The 25,421-nt window shown below is 45.8% G+C and overlaps 1 protein-coding gene across 1 annotated transcript in view; it reads left to right on the top strand.

Moving 5' to 3' along the window:
- The window catches only part of SYCP2 (synaptonemal complex protein 2), a 4,998,961-nt gene that overhangs the window by 1,831,356 nt on the left and 3,142,184 nt on the right, over positions 1-25,421 (top strand). The window contains exon 20 of the mRNA XM_085615168.1: positions 24,883-24,969. Within this exon, the coding sequence (XP_085471294.1) occupies positions 24,883-24,969 (87 nt within the window). The remainder of the gene's footprint in view (positions 1-24,882; positions 24,970-25,421) is intronic.

The following is a 25,421-nucleotide window of genomic DNA, read 5'->3' as shown; positions in this document are numbered from 1 at the left end:
GAGACTGAGCTTCCTGGGCGTCAAGCGCCGACTTCGGGACATGAACCTAAAATATGCCATGCTCTTCCCGGCCAAGCTGCGAGTGGAGGTGGATGGTCGCACGCACTTTTTTGATCGTCCCGAAGCGGCCGGGGACTGGTTGGATACTCTGTCTGGGGATCGTGATCGAGATGGCGGGGGGGGGGCGGCGGGAGGAGACGGCCCACTGGATCGGGACTGAGGGGTTGATATTGGTCCTCACTCCGGACGACTGTGATGCCACTTTCGACCAAGCTTCTGTCTTTGTTCTTTCCTCTCCCATGGAGGTTGGGTGGGGTCTGGAAGGGGTACTCTTTCCTCCTCTAGGGGGTCTAGCTAGTTTCATTATATAGGGGCGACAGGCACACTGCAAGTTGGGGGGGCTGTCCGGGCTCATGCAGGGGTGCAGGGAGGGGGGAGTTTTGTTGGGGCGGGTGGGTTGGGGTGGGGTGTTGTTCGTTTACACCACAAGGCAAATGTATCATTGTGTTATCTCTAAAGTGCTCTCTGGGGGACGAGTGATGGCTTCTGTTTATGATGGGGGGTAGGGGACTGAGTTTGTTGTCCTAGAATGTTAATGGACTGGGGGACAGGATAAAACGAGGTGTGGTCCTGCAGTTCTTGAAGCGAATTTCGCCCGATATAGTTTTTCTGCAGGAGACACACCTCATTGGCAACTCCTTTCGTGCTATGAATCGACGGGGCTACCGCCTTGTGGCCCATTCGGGCTTCACGTCTGGTTCAAGGGGTGTGGGCATTATGGTTAAGAACTCGCTCCCGTTGGAGATTGATGAGGTGCTCCATGACGACAGGGGACGTTACACGGTCTTGGTGGGCAGAATGAAGGGCAGAGTGGTCGTTTTTGTGTCAGTATATGTCCCGCCGGGGCTGCAGACGACCACCTTTGCGGACCTGGGGCGCCTCCTCCTTGGCCTTCCGGAGGGGATTCTAGTGGTGGGGGGGGATTTTAATGCTGTGGTTTCCGGAACGGTGGACCGTCACCCCCCTAGGGATCTCCCCCGGGCCCAGGCGTGGTTGCCTGGCCTCTTGGATACCTTGGGGCTGGTGGATTGTTGGCGTTTGAAACATCCCACGCAGCTACAGTACACCTTCCATTCCGGGGCTCATGGTAGTCTCTCACGGCTAGATTATGTCCTGGTTCCGGCGGCTCATGTGGGGAGGGTGGGAGAGGTGAGCCATTTGGCACGGGGTATCTCGGACCACTCCCCGCTCTTGTTGCGCTTTGATATTCTTCCGAGGGGAGAGGGTAGGGTGGCCCCGATTAATCCCTGGTACCTGCGTGACCCAACCATTCGCGCGGAGCTGGTTAAATCCCTTAAGCGCTACTTTGACGAGAATGTGGGGTCTGTGTCATCGGCGGTCTCACTGTGGGAGGCGTTTAAAACGGTACTCCGGGGAGAGGCCCTGTCCCTTATTTCCCACTCCCGGAGGCGCGAGCAGGAGGAGGTGACCCGTGTTGAAGCTGAGATAACCGAGTTGGAGGGTGATCTAGAATATGGGGTGACGGATGATAAATTACATGTTCTCCGACTCAAGCAAGCGGCCTATAAGGCCCTCGTCACGGAGGCGGCCCGGGGCCTCAGTAGAGAGCAACAGGGGAGACTGTATGATGTGGGTGATAAGGCTGGTAAATTGATTGCGTGGCTGGACAAAAAGGAGAGAGCGAGTCGAGTTGTCCCTTTGATTGAGAAACAGAATGGTGTGTGTGTCACTGAACCGGAAGAAATTGTTTCTTGCTTTGCAGACTATTTCCGTGGGGTGTATTCCCCGGTGTCCTCCTGCTCTGAAGAGGATTCCCATGCCCTGCTCAGAGATATCGCGCTGCCTTCCCTTTCGGAGGAGGACAGAGTGTCGTTGGACGCCGCTCCAACTTCTGAAGAAATTGCCCTCGCCATACGCTCGGTCGCTTCCGGCAAGGCCATGGGTCCTAATGGTCTTCCCATCGAGTTGTATAAACTGCGACCGGATACGCTGGCACCACATCTCCGTGCTATGTTCCTTGCGGCCCACTCGAATGGGTTCCCTCCCGCTAGACCAGCGTCTGGCTACAATTGTGGTTATCCACAAGGAAGGGAGGCCGCGGGACCGAGTCACATCCTATCGGCCCATATCGTTATTGAATGCGGAGCCCAAAATTCTTGCCAAAGTGTTGGCCAATCGGCTGGTCGGCGTAGTGTGTGACTTGATTCACCAGGATCAGTCCGGCTTCATCCCCCATCGCAACACGGCGCTTAACCTGCGGCGTTTGCATGGGGTGCTCGCACGTGTCCCGTACATACGGGAGCCGGCCATCTTGGCGTCCTTGGACGCCACTATGGCGTTTGACACACTGGAATGGCCATATATTTGGGCGACGCTCGCGAAATTTGGGTTTGGCCCTGGGTTTATCAGTTGGGTTAAATTGTTGTACTCTGGCCCGCTGGCACAGGTGGTCGTGAACGGTAGAGTATCGGCTCCGTTCGAGCTGGGCAGAGGCACGCGGCAGGGCTGCCCGTTATCGCCGCTCCTTTTCGCGCTCGCCTTGGAGCCCCTGGCGGAGTGGCTGCGGTGGCATCCTTCTATCCGTGGTCTCCGCTGGACCCCCGAGTATGAGGACCGCGTATCCCTATACGCTGATGACATTCTCCTGTACCTGGCTTCCCCACGTAAATCACTGATAGTACTGGTTGATGTACTGCATTCATTTGGCCATAACTCCGGCCTTGTCATCAACTGGGCTAAATCGTGCATGTATGTTCTCTCCGGGAGGCTCCTATCCTTCCGCGGGGCTGTCCTATCCAGATCGCCCCGCTGGGATTTAGGTACCTGGGTGTCTTCATTACCCTGGATGCGGAGGCCCGATATAGTCAGAACTTGCTTCCCCCCCTCCAGCGCCTGAAGGAGGATGTCGCACGTTGGAGGCGCTTGCCGCTCTCGCCGCTCGGCCGGGCGGCATTGTTTAAGATGATGTCGCTGCCGCGTTTCTTGTACGCTCTGCAGAACACAATGGACGTCGTCCCGGCGCGCTACTTCCGCGAAGTGGAGAGTTTGCAACGCCGCCTGTTCTGGGAAGGGAGACCGCGTATCGCCCTGGCGAAGCTGACGCTCCCGTGGTATGACGGGGGGATTGCCCTCCCGGATATCAAACGGTATTATTGGGCCTCCCAGCTGGCTGCGATTAATCACGGCCTGTACGGGCCCGCTCTAAACCCGGCCTTTGAAATGGATAAGATGTTACTGCCGGGTGGTGATTATAACCGAGCGCTTTACTCCAGCTCGCTCGACGCACGTCTGACGGGCCCCACGCGTGTCATGGTACGAGTGTGGCACGTGGCTAATGTAGCGATGGGGTGGAAAGATCGTTTGACCCGGGCGTCGCCACTATACGCATCTGAGCAGTTGGGCACCCTGTGGACTTCGAAGGGCTTCGAGAGGTGGGACATGATAGGCATCAGCAGGTTGGGTGATCTCTGGACTAGGGGGGGATTCAAAACGTTCGAGATGCTGCAGACGGAATTCCAGTTGCAGGACAGGGAGTACTTTCGGTATATGCAGATCCGTCATGCGCTATGCTCCGTCTTCCCGGATGTTGCCTCCATCCCGGTGAGGAAATATGAATTTTTATGGTCAATTGTGTCCCCTATCTTAGACCCCAACGGCTCCATGTACATGCTACAAGTACATGTATGTTCCCTCCAGTTCTAGCTATGAAGACGCAAATACTTGTGCGTCCAACGTCAACATGTCCTCTTTCAGATCCGCCATGAATGGGTCAAATATTCCATTCCTAAATATGATTGGCCACCGACTTTATATGGTTCACTTTTCTAGTTTTACAGTTCAGGCGAGTAGGCTCTGGATTCTGTCATCAAGCCTTTTCCTGCTTCTGCCTCTGAAATACTCCAGCCCGGACTTGCATCCGTATCCATGAACTTTGTCCTACTCCCTGCGCGGCTAACGGTGCCTGACGCGGCCTGTTGCCTGCCAAAAAACTGTATTCAGCCTTCAAGTTATCTGCTCCGCTCCTCACCCAATGCATTCCTGTCTAGTAGTTTAGGTAAACATCCTTCCAGCTACCGAGCAAAGAGCTTGGCCTCGCTGTCTTTTTGCAAGTAATTCATAGCCCCTGTTACCATGGAAGATTCCTGCCCCCTCGCATCTCATGTAGACACATAGACGCTTGTACATGCACTAACAGTCAGTATAGAATAGATTCCGTCCGAGAAACCTTTCCTTCTGGATAACACAGTTCCTTAAACAAAGATATTAGATACGATTTGGGATTAGGTTGACCTGACCCCCCAGACTTTTGTCTCCACATGTAGAGCTAAATGTCAATTCCCCTTCACCCTCTAGTTGCACGTCAATCACACGTCATGCGGCTGCGCGCGCATCTCTGCCAAATATTTCTGCTGACACTGCAGGATTCTCTTATGGATCCACCCACTTGTGACATCATTTTAAATGACGTTTCTAGTATACGCCTGTATTTACGCCTACTTTTCATTACGTATGTGTATTCTTATCTGTATTATCAGCTGTTACGCCTCCTGCATCTGTCTTAATGCAATGCTTTTCTTATATATATTGTTACTTGTCAATAATGTATTGCCTATCCCTTCCTGAACCTTCGTGGTGATGGAATAAGATTGCCTAGTTCGAACTATGATTCCTTTGTAAGGAATAAAGCCCTTTTCAGAACCTCTAATACCACGGATTCTGCCTCTTATTTTGACTGAGTTATTCTTACTAGACTTTACCGCATAAAAATAGTACAGGTAATTTAAATATTTACCACATAAATTGGCGCCCGAACAGGGACACTTTCTCATCTCACGCGCCGGAGGTGCGTTGCAGGCCCGGTCCTCTGCCACAGCTGGACGGACAAAAACGCGTACCCGCAGGATTTCCTGTATCTCCCTCCGGCCAAGCGGGGGTGACTGAGGCTGCGATCAACACCCAGACGAGGCGGTGAGAAGTGCGAAGTATCCCGACCAGAGCCTAGCTGAGAGAGCAAGATCCGAGGTATACAGAGGCCCACCAGGTTCCGAAGTTCCGAGTCGAGTCCAGTCCAGTCCGGTCCAGTTCAGTTCAGTTCCGAGGCCTTCCGTTCCGTGCTACCCGGTGAGTACCATTGCTGGGGAGGCAGTTAGACGTGCACATTGGTTTGTGCCGGTCCTGACGGGTTTGGGTACACAAATCCGGTCTGCACTGTTTTAGCAGTGTATCTGTACTGTTTAGCAGTATATCCAGTATGTTCATGTATATATAATCTAGTATTATCTAGTATTATGTCAGTAGTTAGTTTTCTCTTAATTATCATTGTTCGTTAAATGTTAAATGTTAAATGTTTTACTGTGGTCAAAAAATTGTGGTATGAATGAGTGTTCATTATTGTGTTTTTTCGTATTAATTGTGTTCAAGTCCAGTTCAAGTAAGAATCAAGTAGCAAGGTTTAAAAAAAAAAAAAAATGCCGTTCTTTTCAAAATTAAGACAGATCAAAACTAGAAAAGGAGTACTCGAAGAAGCTGTTCCCATTCCACCTAGGGATACTCCAGGGTATTTTATGTATCATAAACATGGCTTAGATGCCGTGTTATATCTTGACTTATGGGTGGACTACACCAAGGATCTAGCAGAAAGTCAGAGATGGCCCGCAGCTGGGACATGGGATGCAGATTGCATCATGAGAGTAGAAGAAGAATTATGGAAAAAGAAAGCCAGACAGTCACAGAAAGATGCCATTGAACTATGGCGTAAAGAATCGCATAGGCGCACAGAGAAAGCGCTCAGACTGGAAGAGAAAAGTAGGGAGAACTCAAATAAAGCCCGAGAAAATATATTAATTGAGGAAGGTACCCGAGTAAAAACAGAACAAGTAGACAGGCAACGAAACACTCTTATGAATGGTATGTACCCTCTCTTGGCCGAAGGTTTACCTAAGGCCACCCCGGAAATACCGAAAGACTTGCCGCCCCCATTACTCCCGATTAAAACACATCCTAAGACCGCAAAGGATATTTTCCTTTCCTCCTATTTAGACGATGTAGCTCCCGAATATGTTAATGTTCCACCACACCCACCACCTGTCGATGGTGCTCAACGCCGAGATCATCTGCCCCCAACTCCGCAACCACAAACTCCTCCGCACAATCCAACTTTTCCTGCATCCACAGTTTCTACCTTACATCCCACAAATCCTTTTATGCCTAGCACCTTAGAAGGTGCAACAGGAGGTGCGGCAGCAATTTTCGCCACGCCACCATTACGAAGCAAATCGTCTCTTAGAGATTTAGCAAATCAACGTACACCACAAATAGCAACGTCCGACATGTTTAAGGAACATCTTATAGATTGTAGATATGACCCAGTGCCCGGAAAAAATGACAGAATGCTGTTATCATCACTACGTATACGACGAGCTTCATCGTATTTAACGACATTACCAGGAATGATTAAACATTTAGACAATATATATCGCTTTGTCCAAACAGGGCAAGGCCCTGAAAGTATTGACGAAGCCATGGAATACCAGAAAGTGGATGTACAGAGACTATTGTTACGCTTCTTCATAAACTGCTTGATCAGAGACAGAGATAGGTCTGAGGTAGATCAGGATGAAATGCAAGTCCTTACCAGATGGGGTCAGAATATATCAGAGGGAAAACACGATAAACAGACATGTATAGTAGCTATGTGCCGAAAGATCCGCAAGGAAGTAGAACGAACACATAAAGCCAGATCGGAGGCAGACAAAACTGAATCAGAGGGAGAGGAGGAGGAAGAATCAGAAATGCCCACAGGACAATTAGAAACGATTGCTTATGTAGGTAGGGGAAGACCTTGTAACAATACCAGATACTTTAATGACCCGATACGTCCGATACGTCCAGAATGTAACAGACATTTTCAAGCCCCTATGCTAAATGCGAAGTCCCCTGAACACTTATTCCAGGCTGCTGATAAATTACTCCGAGACCGAAGGGGGTATCATATGCTCGACTCTATGGATGAACAAGAATTGGCCAGGTCAGCAGTACAATGGGCTGACAGTTCTGAAAAATACAGTGATGATGCGTTAGCACACACGTTTTTGAATCTTACCCCAGACGAACAGCGTTTAGCTGGTATATACATGATACAGCACCTCGTTATATTGTATAGAAGCCAACGTTCAGATCCTGGTCCCCTACCTGATATATTGATGGAATTACTCATGAATAAATGGAGAGGTTCGGGTACTGATTTAATTAAAGAAATTCTAGAACATCGACACCAGTACACTGTCTTCGTATGCCCAGAACATGTTTCAGTTCCCCCCAAGGTGGAAAGAAAAACGTATCACATAGACAGACAGAATCCCTTACGCGAAGTGCACCCAATCAGAGGCGAAGACAATACTTTTAAACGCGTGTTTGTGTACACGCCCATAACTAAAATTGAATTATTAGAAATGAAGAAAGTGGTACCTAGCCATGACAAAGACCCAGCAGGTTTCCACCGTGAGAAAAAAGACATGTTACTCATGGGAGAGTATACTTATCCAGACATTATGAAAATATTAAAAGTTTTATTGCCTGCCGGTATTTACGAGAAACTCAAAGAAAAGGAATGGGAGGTGGGAGACCAGAAGATAGAGTGGACAGCATTAGAAAACGAAGAAAAAGCCCGAGCTGCAGGTTCAGGGCTTGGGGAAAAGACTACAGCATTACCAGGATTATTAGTGCAGGTACTACCACGTCTATTGACTACTAAAAAGGAAGACTGGGGTGCAATTTCAGCCTGTAAACAAAAACAAGATGAAGACACTAGTGATTTCTATTCCCGATTTGAAAAATGTTTTGGTATTAATAGTGGCATAAAAGCAAGTAGTGAGTCGTATCCACATCTGTTTGTGATAAAATTAGTTGAGAATTCCCTGCCTCAAGTTAAAGGTAGAGTATTAAAATTCGAGAGTACCTGGCAAGGTAACACACCGTCACAGATGTTACAAATGTTACAATATCATCACAATAGAATTAGAGAAGAACAAGAAAATGAACAAAGACGTATGAAAGACACGAAAATGAAAATGCTTGTTGCGCAGTCAGTTCCAGCTGATGGTCATAAAAGGGGTACAACACAGTCCAATGATTCAGTAGATCCTGTTAGAGGAACATGCAACAATTGTAAACAGCCAGGTCATTATATACACGATTGCGCAGTCCTAAAACATAATATCTCTACGGGTAGAACCAAGGAGAGACCACGTCCGCCTAGACAGGATCAGATTCAACAACAAGTACCTCAGAATACACAGCCTATGCCAGTTCCACAACAGAACGCACCACAACCACAACAACAACCACAGCAACAGCCACAGCCTATTGCTGCAACACAAAACACGACACAACAGATGTACCAGTATGCACAAAATGACTACCCAGAGTATCAACGCTACACATGAAATAGCCTAGAGAGGGAAGTTGGCCCACCCCTTATTGAGGTTCCCGTAGATCAAGAAGGTCCTTACGTACAGAGTCAAGTATTAGGGAAAGACAGAAAGTTTCTACTCGATACAGGGGCAAGCAGAACCACTATCCGTCACAGCGAAGTCCCAGGGGTACCCCTCTCAGGCTCACAAAATATTTCCCTTGGTTTTTCAGGAAAGCCCACTATTAATGAAGTATCGCAACCGCTTGCATTATCGGTCGGTCCATTAACACGGACTACAGATCTATTGCTCACAAAATCATGCCCAGAAAACTTGTTAGGTATAAAAACATTGAAAGCTCTAGGAGCTGTAATATGTTGTTCTCCGGAAGGAGTACGACTATTTTTGCGTGACTTTAAAGGTCACTATGTGTCTAGAGACATGGATCATCGGTTACAGAATCTACCTGCACATTTATGGGCACAAGGCCCCACTGATGTAGGTTGTATGCACATTACACCATATCGAGTTACACTCAAAATAGGAGTAGTATTACCACGAATACGACAATACAAGTTACCGCCAGATGCTGTTGTGGCTTTACTGCAAATCATTGACGAGCTCATTGCACAAGGAGTGGTCGCAGAAACGGACTCCAATATATGTAATTCCCCGATAATTCCGATTCTTAAACGAACTGATCCAAAGGCACCACCAGTATATCGATTGGTTATTGATCTGCGAGAATTAAATAAATGCATTGTACCACAATACCCTGTGGTCCCAGATATCTCTTCATTGCTAACAGCCATAGATTCAGAAGCAACGTTCTTTACTGTAATTGATCTCAAGAACGCTTTCTTTAGTGTCCCAATTGATCCGGAAAGCCAATATTTGTTCGGATTCAGTTTAAATGGACGAAGTTTTAAATTCACACGCGCACCTCAAGGATTCACAGAAAGCCCCAGCATCTATAGCCAAGCACTGAAAAGAGAACTTGACAGTATCCACATGCCAGCTAACACTGCCTTGCTTCAATACGTCGATGATCTGCTGATCACCGCCCGAAGCGAACCTGAATGTGAAAAAGCATCACTGACGGTTTTACATTTCCTAGCCGACAAGGGGCATAAGGTGTCCCCTTCAAAGCTGCAATTCTGTGTCCAGCAAGTTGTGTACCTTGGGCACTTGCTGTCCAAGGGGGGAAGACAGCTTACACCCGACCGTATCCAGTTAATTGTTAACATGCCGACACCCAAGACACAAAAGGAGGTACGGGCATTCATAGGCCTCACTTCGTACTGTAGGCAGTGGATCCCTCAATATGCATTTCTAGCAAAACCACTCATTCAGTTGACAACACAGGAGGCAGCGACATCAACTGTCCTCCCTTGGACTCAGGAACATACGCAAGCTTTTGAAAACTTAAAGAAAGCTTTATGTCAAGCACCTGTTTTAGCAACACCATGTTACAGCAAACGTTTTACACTTTTTGTTACAGAACGAGAAGGTACTGCTTTGTCAGTACTCACGCAGGAACAAGCAGGATCACATAAGCCATGTGCTTATTTTTCCAGTACATTAGATCCCGTAGCTCAGGCTCTTCCTGCGTGACTGAAATCAGTCGCAGCAACAGCTTTAGCAATCCGACAAAGCGATGCCATAGTGTTAGGACATCAATTGACAGTACAAGTACCACATGCAGTAGAGGTTCTCTTGAACCGGACCCAAACACAACACTTGACCATAGCAAGACTGACGGGTTATGAATTAACATTGTTCCAGCCACACATAGAAATCAGACGTTGTAGTACATTAAATCCTGCCACACTTTTGCCAGTAAGTGGAACAGACCCATTGGCACATGATTGTATTGAAGTCATCACTATTGCGACGAAACCCAGACAAGACTTGACAGATATTCCATTATCAGATCCAGACCTGACATTGTATGTAGATGGTTCATGCATGAGAACAAGTACAGGAGAGTTAGTGGCCGCTTATGCAGTCACAACAGACACTGAAGTTATTGAAACAAATTGTATCGATACCTTGTCAGCTCAAGCAGCAGAGCTCATCGCTCTGACACAAGCCTGTATTCAAGCCAAAAATAAGAAAGTCAACATATACACAGATTCACGTTATGCATTTGGAGTCGTCCATGACTTCGGCGTGCTTTGGCGAGAGAGAGGTTATTTAACTTCTCACGGTGCCCACATCCAGCACGGTCCCCTTATTCAAGCTCTGTTAGATGCAATACATCTGCCGACTGCAATATCGATTATGAAGTGTAAAGCCCATACAAAAGTGACTGACATTATTTCTCAGGGTAACGACCTAGCTGACAGAACAGCTAAACAGACTGCTCAGAATCAGACTCATACAACTGACACGACAAAGACATTAGTTCCGACAACAACACGCTGCATGACAGTTAAGGATCCTGCCCTTGATGTAATTGACATGCAGACACATGCTACACCAGAAGAAATAAAGAAATGGACTGAATTAGGAGGGATCCAAACGGATCAAGGATGGATGACAAAGGGAAAATCTATATGGTTTCTCCCCGACTCAATGGTTCAAGTCATCATTAACACAATACATAGTCCAGCGCACCTAGGAGAGAAAGCTATGCTAGACAGTATTCAACACATTTGGTTCAATAAACACTTGCGAGCAGCAGCTAAACAGAAAGTACGTACCTGCATGATTTGTTGTCAGTTCAATCCAGGAAAAAGCGTACCTGTAGACCAGGGTGGATTTCAACCTCCCGATCACCCTTTTGAAGTCCTCCAGATGGATTATATCCAGATGGAACGATGTCGAGGATTCAAATATGTCCTCGTAGTTGTATGCGCTCTTTCCCGATGGACAGAGGCGTATCCCGTCTCAGATTACACTGCCCCGACTACTGCCAAACAGTTAGTTCGAGAATTCTTCCCACGGTATGGTTTGCCCTGTGTCGTGTACTCAGATAATGGCCAACCGTTCTCATCCGAGCTAATGAAACATGTTTCACTTTTGTTAGGCTATCAATGGAAATTCCACTGTGTCCGACATCCCGAGGCAGCAGGTCTCGTGGAGCGGCATAATCAAACTTTGAAAATTAGACTGTCCAAAGTATGTAGAGAAAAAGGTGTCGACTGGATAGTAGCCTTACCAGTTGCGCTCTTTTACATGAGAATGGTAGCACACTCTCGAACAGGGCTATCCCCGTATGAGGTGATCTTCGGTAGACCACCAAATATGTGGGGGACGCCTATACCCCGTAAAATAACTGATGTTGATTGTAATATGCTGACAGATTACCTGGCTTCCTTGATGTCTGCACTACAATCTTGTCGTTCACAGGTAGCTGCAGCTTTTCCCGATAACACTGAGGTGAAGCCCCATGACGTGGTTCCAGGAGATCTGGTACTGATCAGGAACTTCGACAGAAGGAACCCGCTGGAGCCTCGCTGGCAGTCGCCTAAACTCGTCTTATTGACCACAAGGACAGCTGTGAAGATTGAGGGACGTAAAGGGTGGTTGCACTCGAGCCATATCAAAAAATTTCATGGACTATCATCCGACTTAAATTATCCGCCCTGCATTCCCTCACAGACTGACTCGAAACTCCCCCTGGTTGAAAAAACTGAAAAAGAAAACTATAAACTGAAACTAAGGTCTAGCAAGTCAGACAATTTGATTGTTTAAGTCCTCTTCAAGGTGAATCGGTTGAATTTGTCTCTGACATGTATCCTCTAGACCGAAATAGAGAGAGAAATAGACAGAAACAGCTAAAAAAATATGCGTACTGTAAATCACTTCGTAGTCATTGCATAGTGACATTGTTAATTATGTTTTTTCTAAGTCTTCTGATTATCATCACCAGTATGTTATTACACATGTATTACCCTATTTCCAAGCGTGCTTTCAATGTTACTGCCGAACATTCTTTTAGCGAACTACCCCCGCATGAGTTGTCCTATAGATTTGCGCTGCGCAACAACACATTCATTAGTATGTTACATCATTCCCATCAGACCAGCAATGCTACAAATTGTTGGATATGTGGCCGACTCCCTCCCTATCAGAAATACAAGGGAGTTCTGCCTCTCTTTCCGTATCCATTCACCCACAATGGCTCCTGTGGAGCATGGTTTAGTTTGATTAATTCCCTAGATTCAAATTCAGTAGTTTATCAAGACAACTGGGTTTGGGGAAACCTGAACCTAGTTTTACTTAAAGTCTGCTACCCTAACAAGGAGGGACTTCCCAAAAGAACAGGAACTGATCTAGAAAATGAAGTATATGGATTAGGTAACTTTACACTTAATATCATGATCCTGAATGTTGAATCCGAAGCTACACCAATCTTGCCCGCTATGTCAGTATTTCCAGTTAGAGGCGAATTATGTGTAAGAAAGAATGGTTCAATTCACATGGGCCATAGTAAATGTACCACTGTAATAGAATTCAGTGATAAAGGCAAATCTACGTTTAGAGCTTCTCGTCACTCCTACTTCATCTGTGGTCACACCGCATACATATGCCTACCCCTAGATTGGGATGGTACCTGTTACATTGCATTCCTTCTGCCACCTGTTTTCCTAGCCCCGCCTGATTACCATAGGAATACCCATTTAGTACACAATAGACAGCAGAGAGATCTCCCGATTGTCGACTACACCGAAACAGCATGGGAGCAATACACAGATTTCAATAAAGGTTTCTTTCCCTACATAGGTACAGTCACTAATAGTAAGTTGATACGTAGATTAACTAGAACCCTTGAAGCAGTAGTGAATGAAACTACTTCCGCCTTAGGCAACTTAACAGAGGAGCAGTCTGCGATGCGGATTGTTGTTCTTCAAAATCGTCTTGTCCTTGACGTCATCCTGGCCGATAGGGGCGGAGCTTGTAGGGTCATCGGATCAAGTTGCTGTGTTTTCATACCAGAAAACGCGCCGTCAGTATATAAAGCCATAACTCGACTTCATAAGATCGTAAGCCAGATACATCAGAATCCAGGCACCTGCACTTGGTCCGGTTGGTTCTGGAGCGTGTTGTCAGCCTGGGGATGGAGGATCCTATCCTTCCTAGGTATTGGTTTACTCATTCTATTCAGTTGCTGCTTGTGTCTACAATGTGGGCCAGCGATTTGTGGTCTGTGTGCCACATCGTGTATCCCGCCTTCGAATTTTCACTCAAGATCCCGGAAGAAGAAAGAAGAACAAATGATGCTATATGAACAGATTGACGGATTGATGAAGATGGATATTTCATAAGGGTCCGTAGGGGACAAGGAGGGAATGAGGAAATATGAATTTTTATGGTCAATTGTGTCCCCTAACTTAGACCCCAACGGCTCCATGTACATGCTACAAGTACATGTATGTTCCCTCCAGTTCTAGCTATGAAGACGCAAATACTTGTGCGTCCAACGTCAACATGTCCTCTTTCAGATCCGCCATGAATGGGTCAAATATTCCATTCCTAAATATGATTGGCCACCGACTTTATATGGTTCACTTTTCTAGTTTTACAGTTCAGGCGAGTAGGCCCTGGATTCTGTCATCAAGCCTTTTCCTGCTTCTGCCTCTGAAATACTCCAGCCCGGACTTGCATCCGTATCCATGAACTTTGTCCTACTCCCTGCGCGGCTAACGGTGCCTGACGCGGCCTGTTGCCTGCCAAAAAACTGTATTCAGCCTTCAAGTTATCTGCTCCGCTCCTCACCCAATGCATTCCTGTCTAGTAGTTTAGGTAAACATCCTTCCAGCTACCGAGCAAAGAGCTTGGCCTCGCTGTCTTTTTGCAAGTAATTCATAGCCCCTGTTACCATGGAAGATTCCTGCCCCCTCGCATCTCATGTAGACACATAGACGCTTGTACATGCACTAACAGTCAGTATAGAATAGATTCCGTCCGAGAAACCTTTCCTTCTGGATAACACAGTTCCTTAAACAAAGATATTAGATACGATTTGGGATTAGGTTGACCTGACCCCCCAGACTTTTGTCTCCACATGTAGAGCTAAATGTCAATTCCCCTTCACCCTCTAGTTGCACGTCAATCACACGTCATGCGGCTGCGCGCGCATCTCTGCCAAATATTTCTGCTGACACTGCAGGATTCTCTTATGGATCCACCCACTTGTGACATCATTTTAAATGACGTTTCTAGTATACGCCTGTATTTACGCCTACTTTTCATTACGTATGTGTATTCTTATCTGTATTATCAGCTGTTACGCCTCCTGCATCTGTCTTAATGCAATGCTTTTCTTATATATATTGTTACTTGTCAATAATGTATTGCCTATCCCTTCCTGAACCTTCGTGGTGATGGAATAAGATTGCCTAGTTCGAACTATGATTCCTTTGTAAGGAATAAAGCCCTTTTCAGAACCTCTAATACCACGGATTCTGCCTCTTATTTTGACTGAGTTATTCTTACTAGACTTTACCGCATAAAAATAGTACAGGTAATTTAAATATTTACCACACCGGAGTATTCCCCTCTGGAGGACAGAGTGCTAGATGGACATGTACCGGAAAGCACGATTTCACTAATCTATAAAAAACTTATTAATGACCGCGCGGGATTGCTAACTAGCCTTCGTGAGGCATGGGTTGCCGATGGATTGGAGCTGGACGACGAGGACTGGGTCTCTGCGGTGGCCTCCCCGAAAGAGGTGGCCATACCGGCCCGCCTTCGCTTCGTCCAGCTCAAGATACTCCATAGGGTCTACGTCACGGGGCCAAGGCTATTGCGTATTGGCTATGCTGTGGACGGGCTGTGTAAGCGTGGGTGTGGTTCTTTGGGGACCTTTCTTCATATTTTGTGGGACTGCCCGGAGGTGGGGCGATTCTGGCGTGGTGTGCATGAGGTCCTGCGGGTGGTTACGCGTGTGTCGCTGCTGCCTGAAGCGAGGAGATGCCTTCTGAATGTGTGGGAACCAACCGACTACTCGGCGCCACAGACGTGGTGGGTGACTCTGGGATATATGGTGGCCAAACGCGACATTGCCCAACTGTGGGGTTCCCAGACGTCGCCGACCGTCTCGGCCTGGAAGGACAACATGGATTGGTGCATGTTTCGGGAAAAGGTGGTGTATGTTGCGAGAGGTAAGCCTGGGACATGGGTGAAAGTATGGGGCCCCTGGAACGCCTACCGCGGGGGAATCTGTACCCCGCCGTTATTGCCCGATCCGTCTCCGGCCCCGTCCCCTTAGCCGGTTTATCGCCCCGGTACCGGGCACTGAGTCCACCTAGTCCCTGTCCTGACCTTTTCCCCCCCTTGATACTCCTATGGATTGGTAGGGTCCCCCTTCTAGGGGAGCACATGTTGCTGTTTCCGATTGTGGGTTGCCTTGTGGATTTGTTTCCTGTTGGTATTTATATCAAAAAGAAACCGTTATGTGGGGTCCGGATGGTGTGGCTATCAACGCTGCTAACTCCTGTGCATTTCCCTTTGCCGCAGCATGCGCGCTATTGTTTGTACCATATGCTCCTTCTGTTTGCTAGCGGCCGGCCTGAAGGTTGTAGGCCCATCTTTGTATATTTTTTTAATTTTGTAATAAACGGTTTCAAAAAAAAAAAAAAAAAAAAAAAATAGTCCACCATGCAAAAAGCTGTTGTACAAAAATACAGAACTGGCTAAAGATGATGTACATGGCATAGGTTGACTTGCCAGATTTACTGATGTGTACATTGGTGCATGTATGTGAGTCATGTCGTGGGCCAGATTTACGACCATTTGATTTTGCGAGTCTCTAATTGCGATTTTTTGTGACTCGCAATTAGAGGCTCGCAAAATCAAATGTACTGATGTGTCTGGGACACTTTCAGCGATTACCAAATGGGTCGCAAATGGACCTGCCTCATCAATATTCATGAGGCAGGTAGCAATTTGCGACCCTTTGGGAATGGCTAGAAGCACAGCAATGGTGGCCTGCTGAGGTCAGCAGACCACCATGTCTGTGACTGCTTTTTAAATAAAGCAGTATATATATATTTTTATTCATCTCATTTTACTTAAAGGAAAACGGGCTGCATTATAAAAAATCAAAAGTTTTCTTTTAATTTTTTAAGAGTATGCAGTGCTCCATGGGACCACAGCTTGCTCTTGAAAAATGATTTTACCCACATTCACAAAGGAGAAGAGGGCCCGCTTCCTCTACGGAATCGGTACATTATGAATGTTTTGCGACCTTCATTCTGGTCGCAAAACATTCATACATACCAGTGCTATTCAGTATTAGGAAGGGACGCCCTACACACGCCACTTCCTAATACTGACTCGCAAAAGCAAAATGCGATCCGGTAACAAGTTACAGAGTCGCGTTTTGCCTTTTGTACATGGCAAAATGCATTTTACCGGTCACAAACGCCCTAAATGTTTTGTACATCTGGCCATGTGTCTGTCTGCTTTCTGTGTGCACAAGTGCCTTATGAACGTTGGTAAGTACATACACGGAAACTGTCATGCCCTTCTTTGTGCCTCCACTATAGACAACCCAAATCTGTTTGCTTTTTTTATGCTTATTTCTATGTACAGTTTGTTAGAGACAATTTGTTTGTACTTGCTATGCGGTCGCATACATAGGTAATGCTTATCTCAACCAAACCTAATAAAACCAATCCAGGAACAAATTAGTGCTGTAGTAATATTTCGCCCTACTTCTCAATAAAACATCGTTCCCAGGGCTTTAAGTGGGATGAAAACACTGGGGGTCTCTCAAAGTGGCTTGGCCAATGTAACTAAGGGTGTGGCATAAAAAAACATAAATTGAAAATCTGTGCTTAGCATAGTGTGCCGCCCGACTTGTATTTTGCTGTTTCTGTCACTGCATCCAGATATATGATACAACAAGTAAAATCATACCTACAACAAGTGGGGACTATTGGTTTTTGTTAATGGTTGTTAGTCGTATATGATAAATAAACAGCAACTATGGCTTGTATATAATATTGAAAAAACTTCCACTTAAAGCCCTGGTGTCACCACGACAATGTTGCTGCTCCTGAGTTTCAAAAAGAGAAGGGAAATCCAGAGAGAAAATCACTCTCTTTAAAGGGTTTCCGTTCCCCTACAATTCTCACCTGGCATGACTTCATGCCGTAACTTCTCCTCTAGTGAGAAGTGAGCAGTGTAAGAAGTGCACATCCATGTACCTGCTGAACTGAAGTGAAATTTTAACATCTTTTTGTGACATTTGTAATAAAGCTTGAAACATTGAGAGAACATATTTGAACCAGTTGTTGAATGGTTGCACAGATTGATCCTGTGGTGGCGCTGAGTGATGTTGTGGTGGCGACGAGTGATGCTGTGGCGTTCAGTGATGCTGTGGTAGCGCATAGTGATGTTGTTGTGCCCCTGAGTGATGCTGTGGTGGTGCTGAGTGATGCTGTGGGGATGCGATAGATAGAGTGAGTGCGATAGATAGAGGGAGGGCGATAGATAGATAGAGGGAGGGCGATAGATAGAGGGAGGGCGATAGAGGGAGGGCGATAGATAGAGGGAGGGTGATAGATAGAGGGAGTGATGGCGATAGATAGAGTGTGATAGATAGATAGATAGATAGATAGATAGAGTGAGTCCGATAGCTAGATAGATAGAGTGATAGATAGATAGAGAGTGAGTGAAGGCGATAGATAGATAGAGTGAGGGCAATAGATAGATAGATCGAGTGAGTGCGATAGATAGATAGTGTGAGGGCGATAGATAGATAGATTTTGTGTGATAGATAGATAAGCATTTAGAGTGATGGTGATAGATAGATAGCTAGAGGGCGATCGATAGATAGATAGAGTGCGATAGATAGATAGCTAGAGGGCGATAGATAGATAGAGCGTTGGCGATAGATAGATAGAGTGTGGGCGATAGATAGATAGATAGATAGATAGATAGATAGATAGATAGATAGATAGATAGATAGATAGATAGATAGATAGATAGATAGATAGATAGATAGATAGATAGATAGATAGATAGATAGATAGATAGAGAGATAGAGGGATAGATAGATAGATGTGTGGTCTGTGTGAGAGGGGGGCAGTGTGAACTTTGTTCATTTGTTAACTAAAGTTATACAATAATTCTAATTTAAGCACAAAACACCTAGCACCAATAGACATTAACCGACGAAAAAAAACAAAAATCTACTGATGCGTTTTAGAAAGTGTGTGTGGTCTGTGTGCGAGGGGCCAGTGTATGTGAAGGACATGTTGCAGGCGACTTGCGAGGGCAGACCTCAAGACACAGAGAGGTGCAACAGAATAAAAGTGCTGTTAGTGGAGAGAGTGATCTTCATCAGAATGTAAGCAGGAAAGCAAAGAATGAAAGTCATACAAAAGCATACGTGTTTGGATGCGTAAAGTAAAATAATGAAACACACATTCAAAAGTAAATAAATATAAGAGATGAATGCAAAGCACAGAGGCAGGAGGTCAAGTAGTAAGTCACACAGAGCCGAGATTCCGGAAAAGTTGCGAGAAAGAGAAGGCGGGGCGGAACTACACGGAAGGGGAGAGACGCGTGGGCAGAGAGGAGCCTGTGAGAACGCGCTGCGGAGATAAAAAAAAAGGTTTGCGACCATATGGAGGGTGAGAGGGTGTGCAGCCTGGTGAGCTGAATGCGTGTGGCTACAGAGGGAGAGCGCGGCGCGAGCGCGCCGCAACATTTTCAGACCGCAACGTCCACGTGAACTTTGTTCATTTGTTAAATAATGTTAAACAATAATTCTAATTTAAGCACAAAACACCTAGCACCAATAGACATTAACCGACGAAAAAACCCAAAAACCTACTGATGCGGTTTAGAAACGCTTTGATCCTGTAACGTTTTGTTTTTGTTAAAATTTAGAAAAGGCACCTACTGACATTGTACGAACTAGGGGGCAGTGTGTAAGAGGGCAGTGTATGAGGGGGAATTGTATGAGGGCACAGTGCGAGTGTGTAAGGGTGTGGGCTGTGTGTGTGTGTGCAGGTTGTAAGGGTGCAGTGTGTGTGACCTAAAGTACTGTGAGTGGGTAATGTGTGAGAGCAGTGTATGTGGGGGCAGTGTGTCAAGGGGTCAGTGTGTGAGAAGGGGTCAGTGTGTGTGGTTTGTGTGAGAGGGTGGCAGTGTGTGTAGTCTGTGTGAGAGGGGGCAGTGTGTGTAATCTGTGTGAGGGGGCAGTGTGTGTGGTCTGTGTGAGGGGGGCAGTGTGTGTGGTCTGTGTGAGGGGGCAGTGTGTGTAGTCTGTGTGAGGGGGCAGTGTGTGTGGTCTGTGTGGAGGGGTAAGTGTGAGTGGTCTGTGTGGAGGGGTAAGTGTGAGTGGTATGTGTGAGGGGGGCAGTGTTTGTGGTCTGTGTGAGAGGGGTGCAGTGTGAACTTTGTTCATTTTTTAAATAAAGTTAAACAATAATTCTAATTTAAGCACAAAACCCCTAGCACCAATAGACATTAACCGACGAAAAAAAACCAAAATCTACTGATGCGTTTTAGAAACGCTTTGATCCTGTAACATTTGTGTTTTTGTTGAAATTTAGAAAAGGCACCTACTGACATCGTACGAACTAGGGGGCAGTGTGTAAGAGGGCAGTGTGTGAGGGGGAATAGTATGAGGGCACAGTGTGAGTGTGTAAGGGTGCGGGCTGTGTGTGTGTGCGGGGTGTAAGGGTGCAGTGTGTGTGACCTAAAGTACTGTGAGTGGGTAATGTGTGAGAGCAGAGTATGTGGGGGCAGTGTGTCAAGGGGTCAGTGTGTGAGGAGGGGTCAGTGTGTGTGGTTTGTGTGAGAGGGGGGCAGTGTGTGTAGTCTGTGTGAGAGGGGGAAGTGTGTGTAGTCTGTGTGAGGGGGGCAGTGTGTGTGGTCTGTGTGAGGGGGGCAGTGTGTGTGGTCTGTGTAAGGGGGCAGTGTGTGTAGTGTGTGTGAGGGGGCAGTGTATGTGGTCTGTGTGGAGGGGTAAGTGTGAGTGGTCTGTGTGGAGGGGTAAGTGTGAGAGGGGCCGTGTTTGTGGTCTGTGTGAGAGGGGGGCAGTGTGAAGTTTGTTCATTTGTTAAATAAAGTTAAACAATAATTCTAATTTAAGCACAAAACACCTAGCAGCAATAGACATTAACCGACGAAAAAAACCCCAAATCTACTGATGCGTTTTAGAAACGCTTTGATCCTGTAACGTTTGTGTTTTTGTTAAAATTTAGAAAGGCACCTACTGACATCGTACAAAGTAGGGGCCAGTGTGTAAGAGGGGAGTGTGTGAGGGGGAATTGTATGAGGGCACAGTGAGAGTGTGTAAGGGTGCGGGCTGTGTGTGTGTGCGGGGTGTAAGGGTGCAGTGTGTGTGACCTAAAGTACTGTGAGTGGGTAATGTGTGAGAGCAGTGTATGTGGGGGCAGTGTGTCAAGGGGTCAGTGTGTGAGGAGGGGTCAGTGTGTGTGGTTTGTGTGAGAGGGGGCAGTGTGTGTAGTCTGTGTGAGAGGGGGCAGTGTGTGTAGTCTGTGTGAGGGGGGCAGTGTGTGTGGTCTGTGTGAGGGGGCAGTGTGTGTAGTCTGTGTTAGGGGGCAGTGTGTGTGGTCTGTGTGGAGGGGTAAGTGTGAGTGGTCTGTGTGAGGGGTAAGTGTGAGTGGTATGTGTGAGGGGGCAGTGTTTGTGGTCTGTGAGAGGGGGCAGTGTGTGTGGTCTGTGTGAGGGGGCATTGTGTGTGGTCTGTGTGAGAGGGGGCAGTGTTGGTTAGTGACTAGTCAGTAAACTGTATTTCTATTTCCTTTAAAGGCTGTATTAGTATTGAAAAAAATACATAATCTGACAGTGGTTCACGTAAATGACTGCAGTGCCTTGGAAGTAAACTGTATTCTTGAGGGTGAGGGGGTGCAGAGTGTGAGGGGGCTAATGTGTGTAGGGCAGTGTGTGAGTTGGCATTTTGTGGGGTCTAATGTGTGTAAGGTAATGTGTGAGGTGGCAGTTTGGGGGGTCTAATGTGTGTAGGGCAGTGTGTGAGGTGGCATTTTGTGTGGTCTAATGTGTGTAGGGCATTGTGTGAGGCAAAACAGAATAAAAGGATAAAAATGGTGTTTGTAGAGAGAGTGACTTTTTGTTTGTTTTGCATTAGAATGTAAGCAGGAAACTCAGACAAAAGCATACGTGTTTGGATGCGTAAAGCAGAACACAGAGGCTAGAAACTATTGAAGACGAGGGCAGACAGCAAAACACAGAGAGGCGAGACAGGATAAAAGTGCTGTTTGTGGAGAGAGTGATTTTTTTTTCGTATAAGAATGTAAGAAGGAAAGGATACAATGAACGTGTTTGGGTGCGTAAAGTTAAATTTAAAAAAACATTCAAAGTAAATAAATATAATAGACGCATGCAAAACTCATAGGCACGAGGTCAAGTAGTCAGTCGCACAAAGCCGAAAATCAGAAAAAGATGCGAGAAAGAAAAGGCGGAGGGGAACTACATGGAAGAGGAGAGACGCGTGGGCAGTTAAAACAAAAAAAAACATTCAAAATAAATAAATATAATAGACGCCTGCAAAACTCATAGGCACGAGGTCAAGTAGTCAGTCACACAAAGCCCAAAAAGAAAAAAAATGCGAGAAAGAAAAGGCGGGGCGGAACTACATGGAAGAGGAAAGACGCATGGGCGGAGAGGAGTGCTGTTTGTAGAGAGAGTGACTTTTTGTTTGTTTTGCATGAGAATGTAAGCAGGAAAATCAGACAAAAGCATAGGTGTTTGGATGCGTAAAGCAGAACACAGAGGCTGGAAACTATTGAAGACGAGGGCAGACAGCAAACCACAGAGAGGCGAGACAGGAGACGCGTGGGCGGTTAAAAAAAAAACATATGGAGAGTGAGGGAGTGTGCAGCCTGGTGAGCTGAATGCGTGTGGCAACAGAGGGAGAGCGCGGCGTGCGCGCATGAAGTGTCTGGTAGAAAATGGAAGCTCTATAGAATGCGCGTGGTTGTGGCAGTTGTTGACAATGCGCGTGATTGTGTTCACATGAACTGTACGCGATCGGCAGCTAGGTAGACTTTTCGGACTGCTTACTATAATCTCGCCTATCCATCCCTGCGGGATAGAATAGGCGAGACCTAAAAACTGCCGGTGCTCAGTACCCATGAGACCCGGCCCACTTAAAGCCCTGATCGTTGTATACTGTCTGTAACTCTTGGTTCGGCTACAAATGGAAGACACCGAAGAGGGAAAAGCAGGTCTGGGGTGTGTGTGTGGTTCACTTGGCAGAATCTCCACATTCGTTGCCCGGCATATATAACAGAATTGGTACACAGCGGATCGCTTCAATGTGACGCCCAGTATTAGCCTGTTCCATTCGGTGGTAAACAGGCCTCCACATAAAACCCATTTCACGCCTTACCGATCCCAGGTGCAAAACACCACACGACAAACATTCTGGCTTTATCACTTCTAATAGATGCTGTCAAACTCGCCAATCTGCCTCTTTTCGTATGCTTCATCGATTATACTTCAGCTTTCGACAACATCAACAGAAAGCTATTATGGGAAAAGCTGGCCAATAGGAAAATACCACCATCCCTACTAGCTCAACTGATCCTTCTACATACGGATTCGTAGATACAAATCAAGCTGGGAGCAGGTGATTGCCTGTTAAGGAAAATACGGACGACCAAGGGCCTCAAACAAGGGTGTGTGCTTGCTCCAACCCTTTTTAACATCTTCATGTCAGATCTTTCACAGAAGCTAGACTAATGTAATGCACATGCTACAAACCTAGGAGGACTTAACCTCATAAACTTGATGTATGCAGATGACATCGTGCTCATTAGCCGTACGCCGATAGGGCTACAACGCCTAATCGAAACAACATCCAATTATTCGGCAATGAATGGTCTCAGTATTAATCTGTCAAAAACAAAAGCTATGAGAATAAACGCAAAGACGTGTTCACCCAAGTTTTGCTGGCAAATAGGTGGCGTTACTCTTGAAACTGTGGAGGAATACAAATATCTGGGCTTAATTATTGACAGAAAAGGGTCATTCCAACCACAGAAAGAAGCAATACAAAGGAGAGGTACCACCATAGCGGTCGCACTGAGGAATCTCAAAAAGAAAGCTGCCGGCCGAAGCTTTACACCACTATTACAAGTGATTAAAGCAAAATTAACACCGGCCATCACTTATGGGAGCGAATGCCTCAGAGGGAGGGACGCGCAGACACTGGACAAAACAACAGCAAGGGCAATGCGAATGATATTTAATCTACCTAATTACACCTCGCAGGCCCAAATAAATCTTGAATTTGGCTTAAGGAACCAAAGAATAGAAAGAATGGGTGTTTATGCCAAAATCTGGCACAAAATACGTCTCAACCTTGAATTTCCATCTCTGGAAAGAGCTAGAAAATAAAAACAAAAGTGCAGCTGCAAATTACTTAAAGCACTCAATAGACTCCTTGAAATTACAAGAAACCTGGAAGAGCATTGTTCCTCATAATACCTTCAAACGACTAGTAAACAAATCTGTAAAGTTAATTTCGCTAGTGGAAGATATAGCAACACTAGCTAACAGGGCTCATGGCTGAATTGTCATCCAAAATTACACGAGCAGCACCTGCCAAAGCCACCTAGGAGTCGGTTACATACGGATTACAAAGGAGAAGTTCATACGACTAAGGATGGGGATCCTTCCGTCTCAACACCATGTTCCCCCATGGAAACGAACCCAAACGACAACATGTTGTCAGCTATGTGGGGACCCAAAAGAGGACATCCTTCATCTAATCTGCATTTGCAAAGGTCTGGCAAAGGAGCGTAGACTCCATTTAAAACCAGCTCTAAAGAAACTGGGAATAAGAACATGTCGGCAGGCTATCAAAGCATGCTTTGACGGGAAAAACATTCAACTAATAAGTCATCTTGTCAAATTTATGGAAAAAGCAGAAAAAAAACAGGAAGCTAGAAGGGAGAGACCGGACTAAGTAAACCCATAAAATATTTGAGCCCAATTGCCCAATCTGGTAATGTCAAGGCATAACTCCTGCATTGTAAATCCCCGTAAGAAATGGTGGTGCTGCTTAAAATTGCCCCAAGGATCTCCAGGTGCGAACATTTTAATACAGACAATTTAGGCACATAACGCCTCATTTTTACCTGCTCCACGGACAGTGACAAAAATGCTTAATTTTTTATCTTTTAGAATGTACCTTCTTAACCCTATGAAATTTCGCTAGAATTTTTTTTCCCTTTTTTTTAAATGAAATTTTAACAAACTTATTACAAAAACTGTATTTTAAGGTTGCTGATACGTAATATACGTAGCTGATTGCAATGGTTTTAATTTACTGAGCAATAATAAACTTTATTATTGTTAAAGAAAACACCACTATCTGCAAGTCCATTCTATTTTATCATTTTTTCAACATTATGTTAACATAATTCTTGTAATGGATACAAGAAAGATATCAGTTTTTTTCACTAACTATTACTTGTATATTTTTCAGTACAGACACCCTACCAGGGACCTCAGTATTCGGGATAATAAACCCCGTTTTCAAAGGTCTGGAAATCACGATTCTCGTTTTCAGAAGGTATGTATTAAAATGTACAGTAAGACCATAATTAAGTACTCTCTCCACCAGGATCTGAACTACCTTTGTTATGTGACCCGACCAACTAAATCGATGCTTTAATGTGTACGACCTTTGACCAACTCCTGTAATTGTCTCATGTGGTAACTACTGCACGCATCTTCCGATGTAAATGTCTGTGTTTAATTACTATAATGGAACCCGCTGTTATATATGTATTCTGCTACTGTTGTAAATCGCTCTGATGCCTTCCGGTCATGTCCGTGCTATTAAAATTGCAAAAAGAAAAAATAAGTCCATACATATATTTGTGCAACGTTACATCTTTCTGAAAAAAATATTGGACTGCAGAAGAGATTGGAGTCTCCCCATTTGCAGTATAAGAGTACTTATATTGTGAAAAGGTAACCTTTCTGGGCAGGCGCTTGACAACTGTTCACACATGATTGGGG

Source organism: Triturus cristatus, chromosome 7, assembly GCF_964204655.1.
Source record: "Triturus cristatus chromosome 7, aTriCri1.1, whole genome shotgun sequence".
Lineage (NCBI taxonomy): Eukaryota > Metazoa > Chordata > Amphibia > Caudata > Salamandridae > Triturus > Triturus cristatus.
The sequence above is the reverse complement of the archived record's forward strand: the minus strand, read 5'-3'. Positions and strand labels throughout refer to the sequence as shown.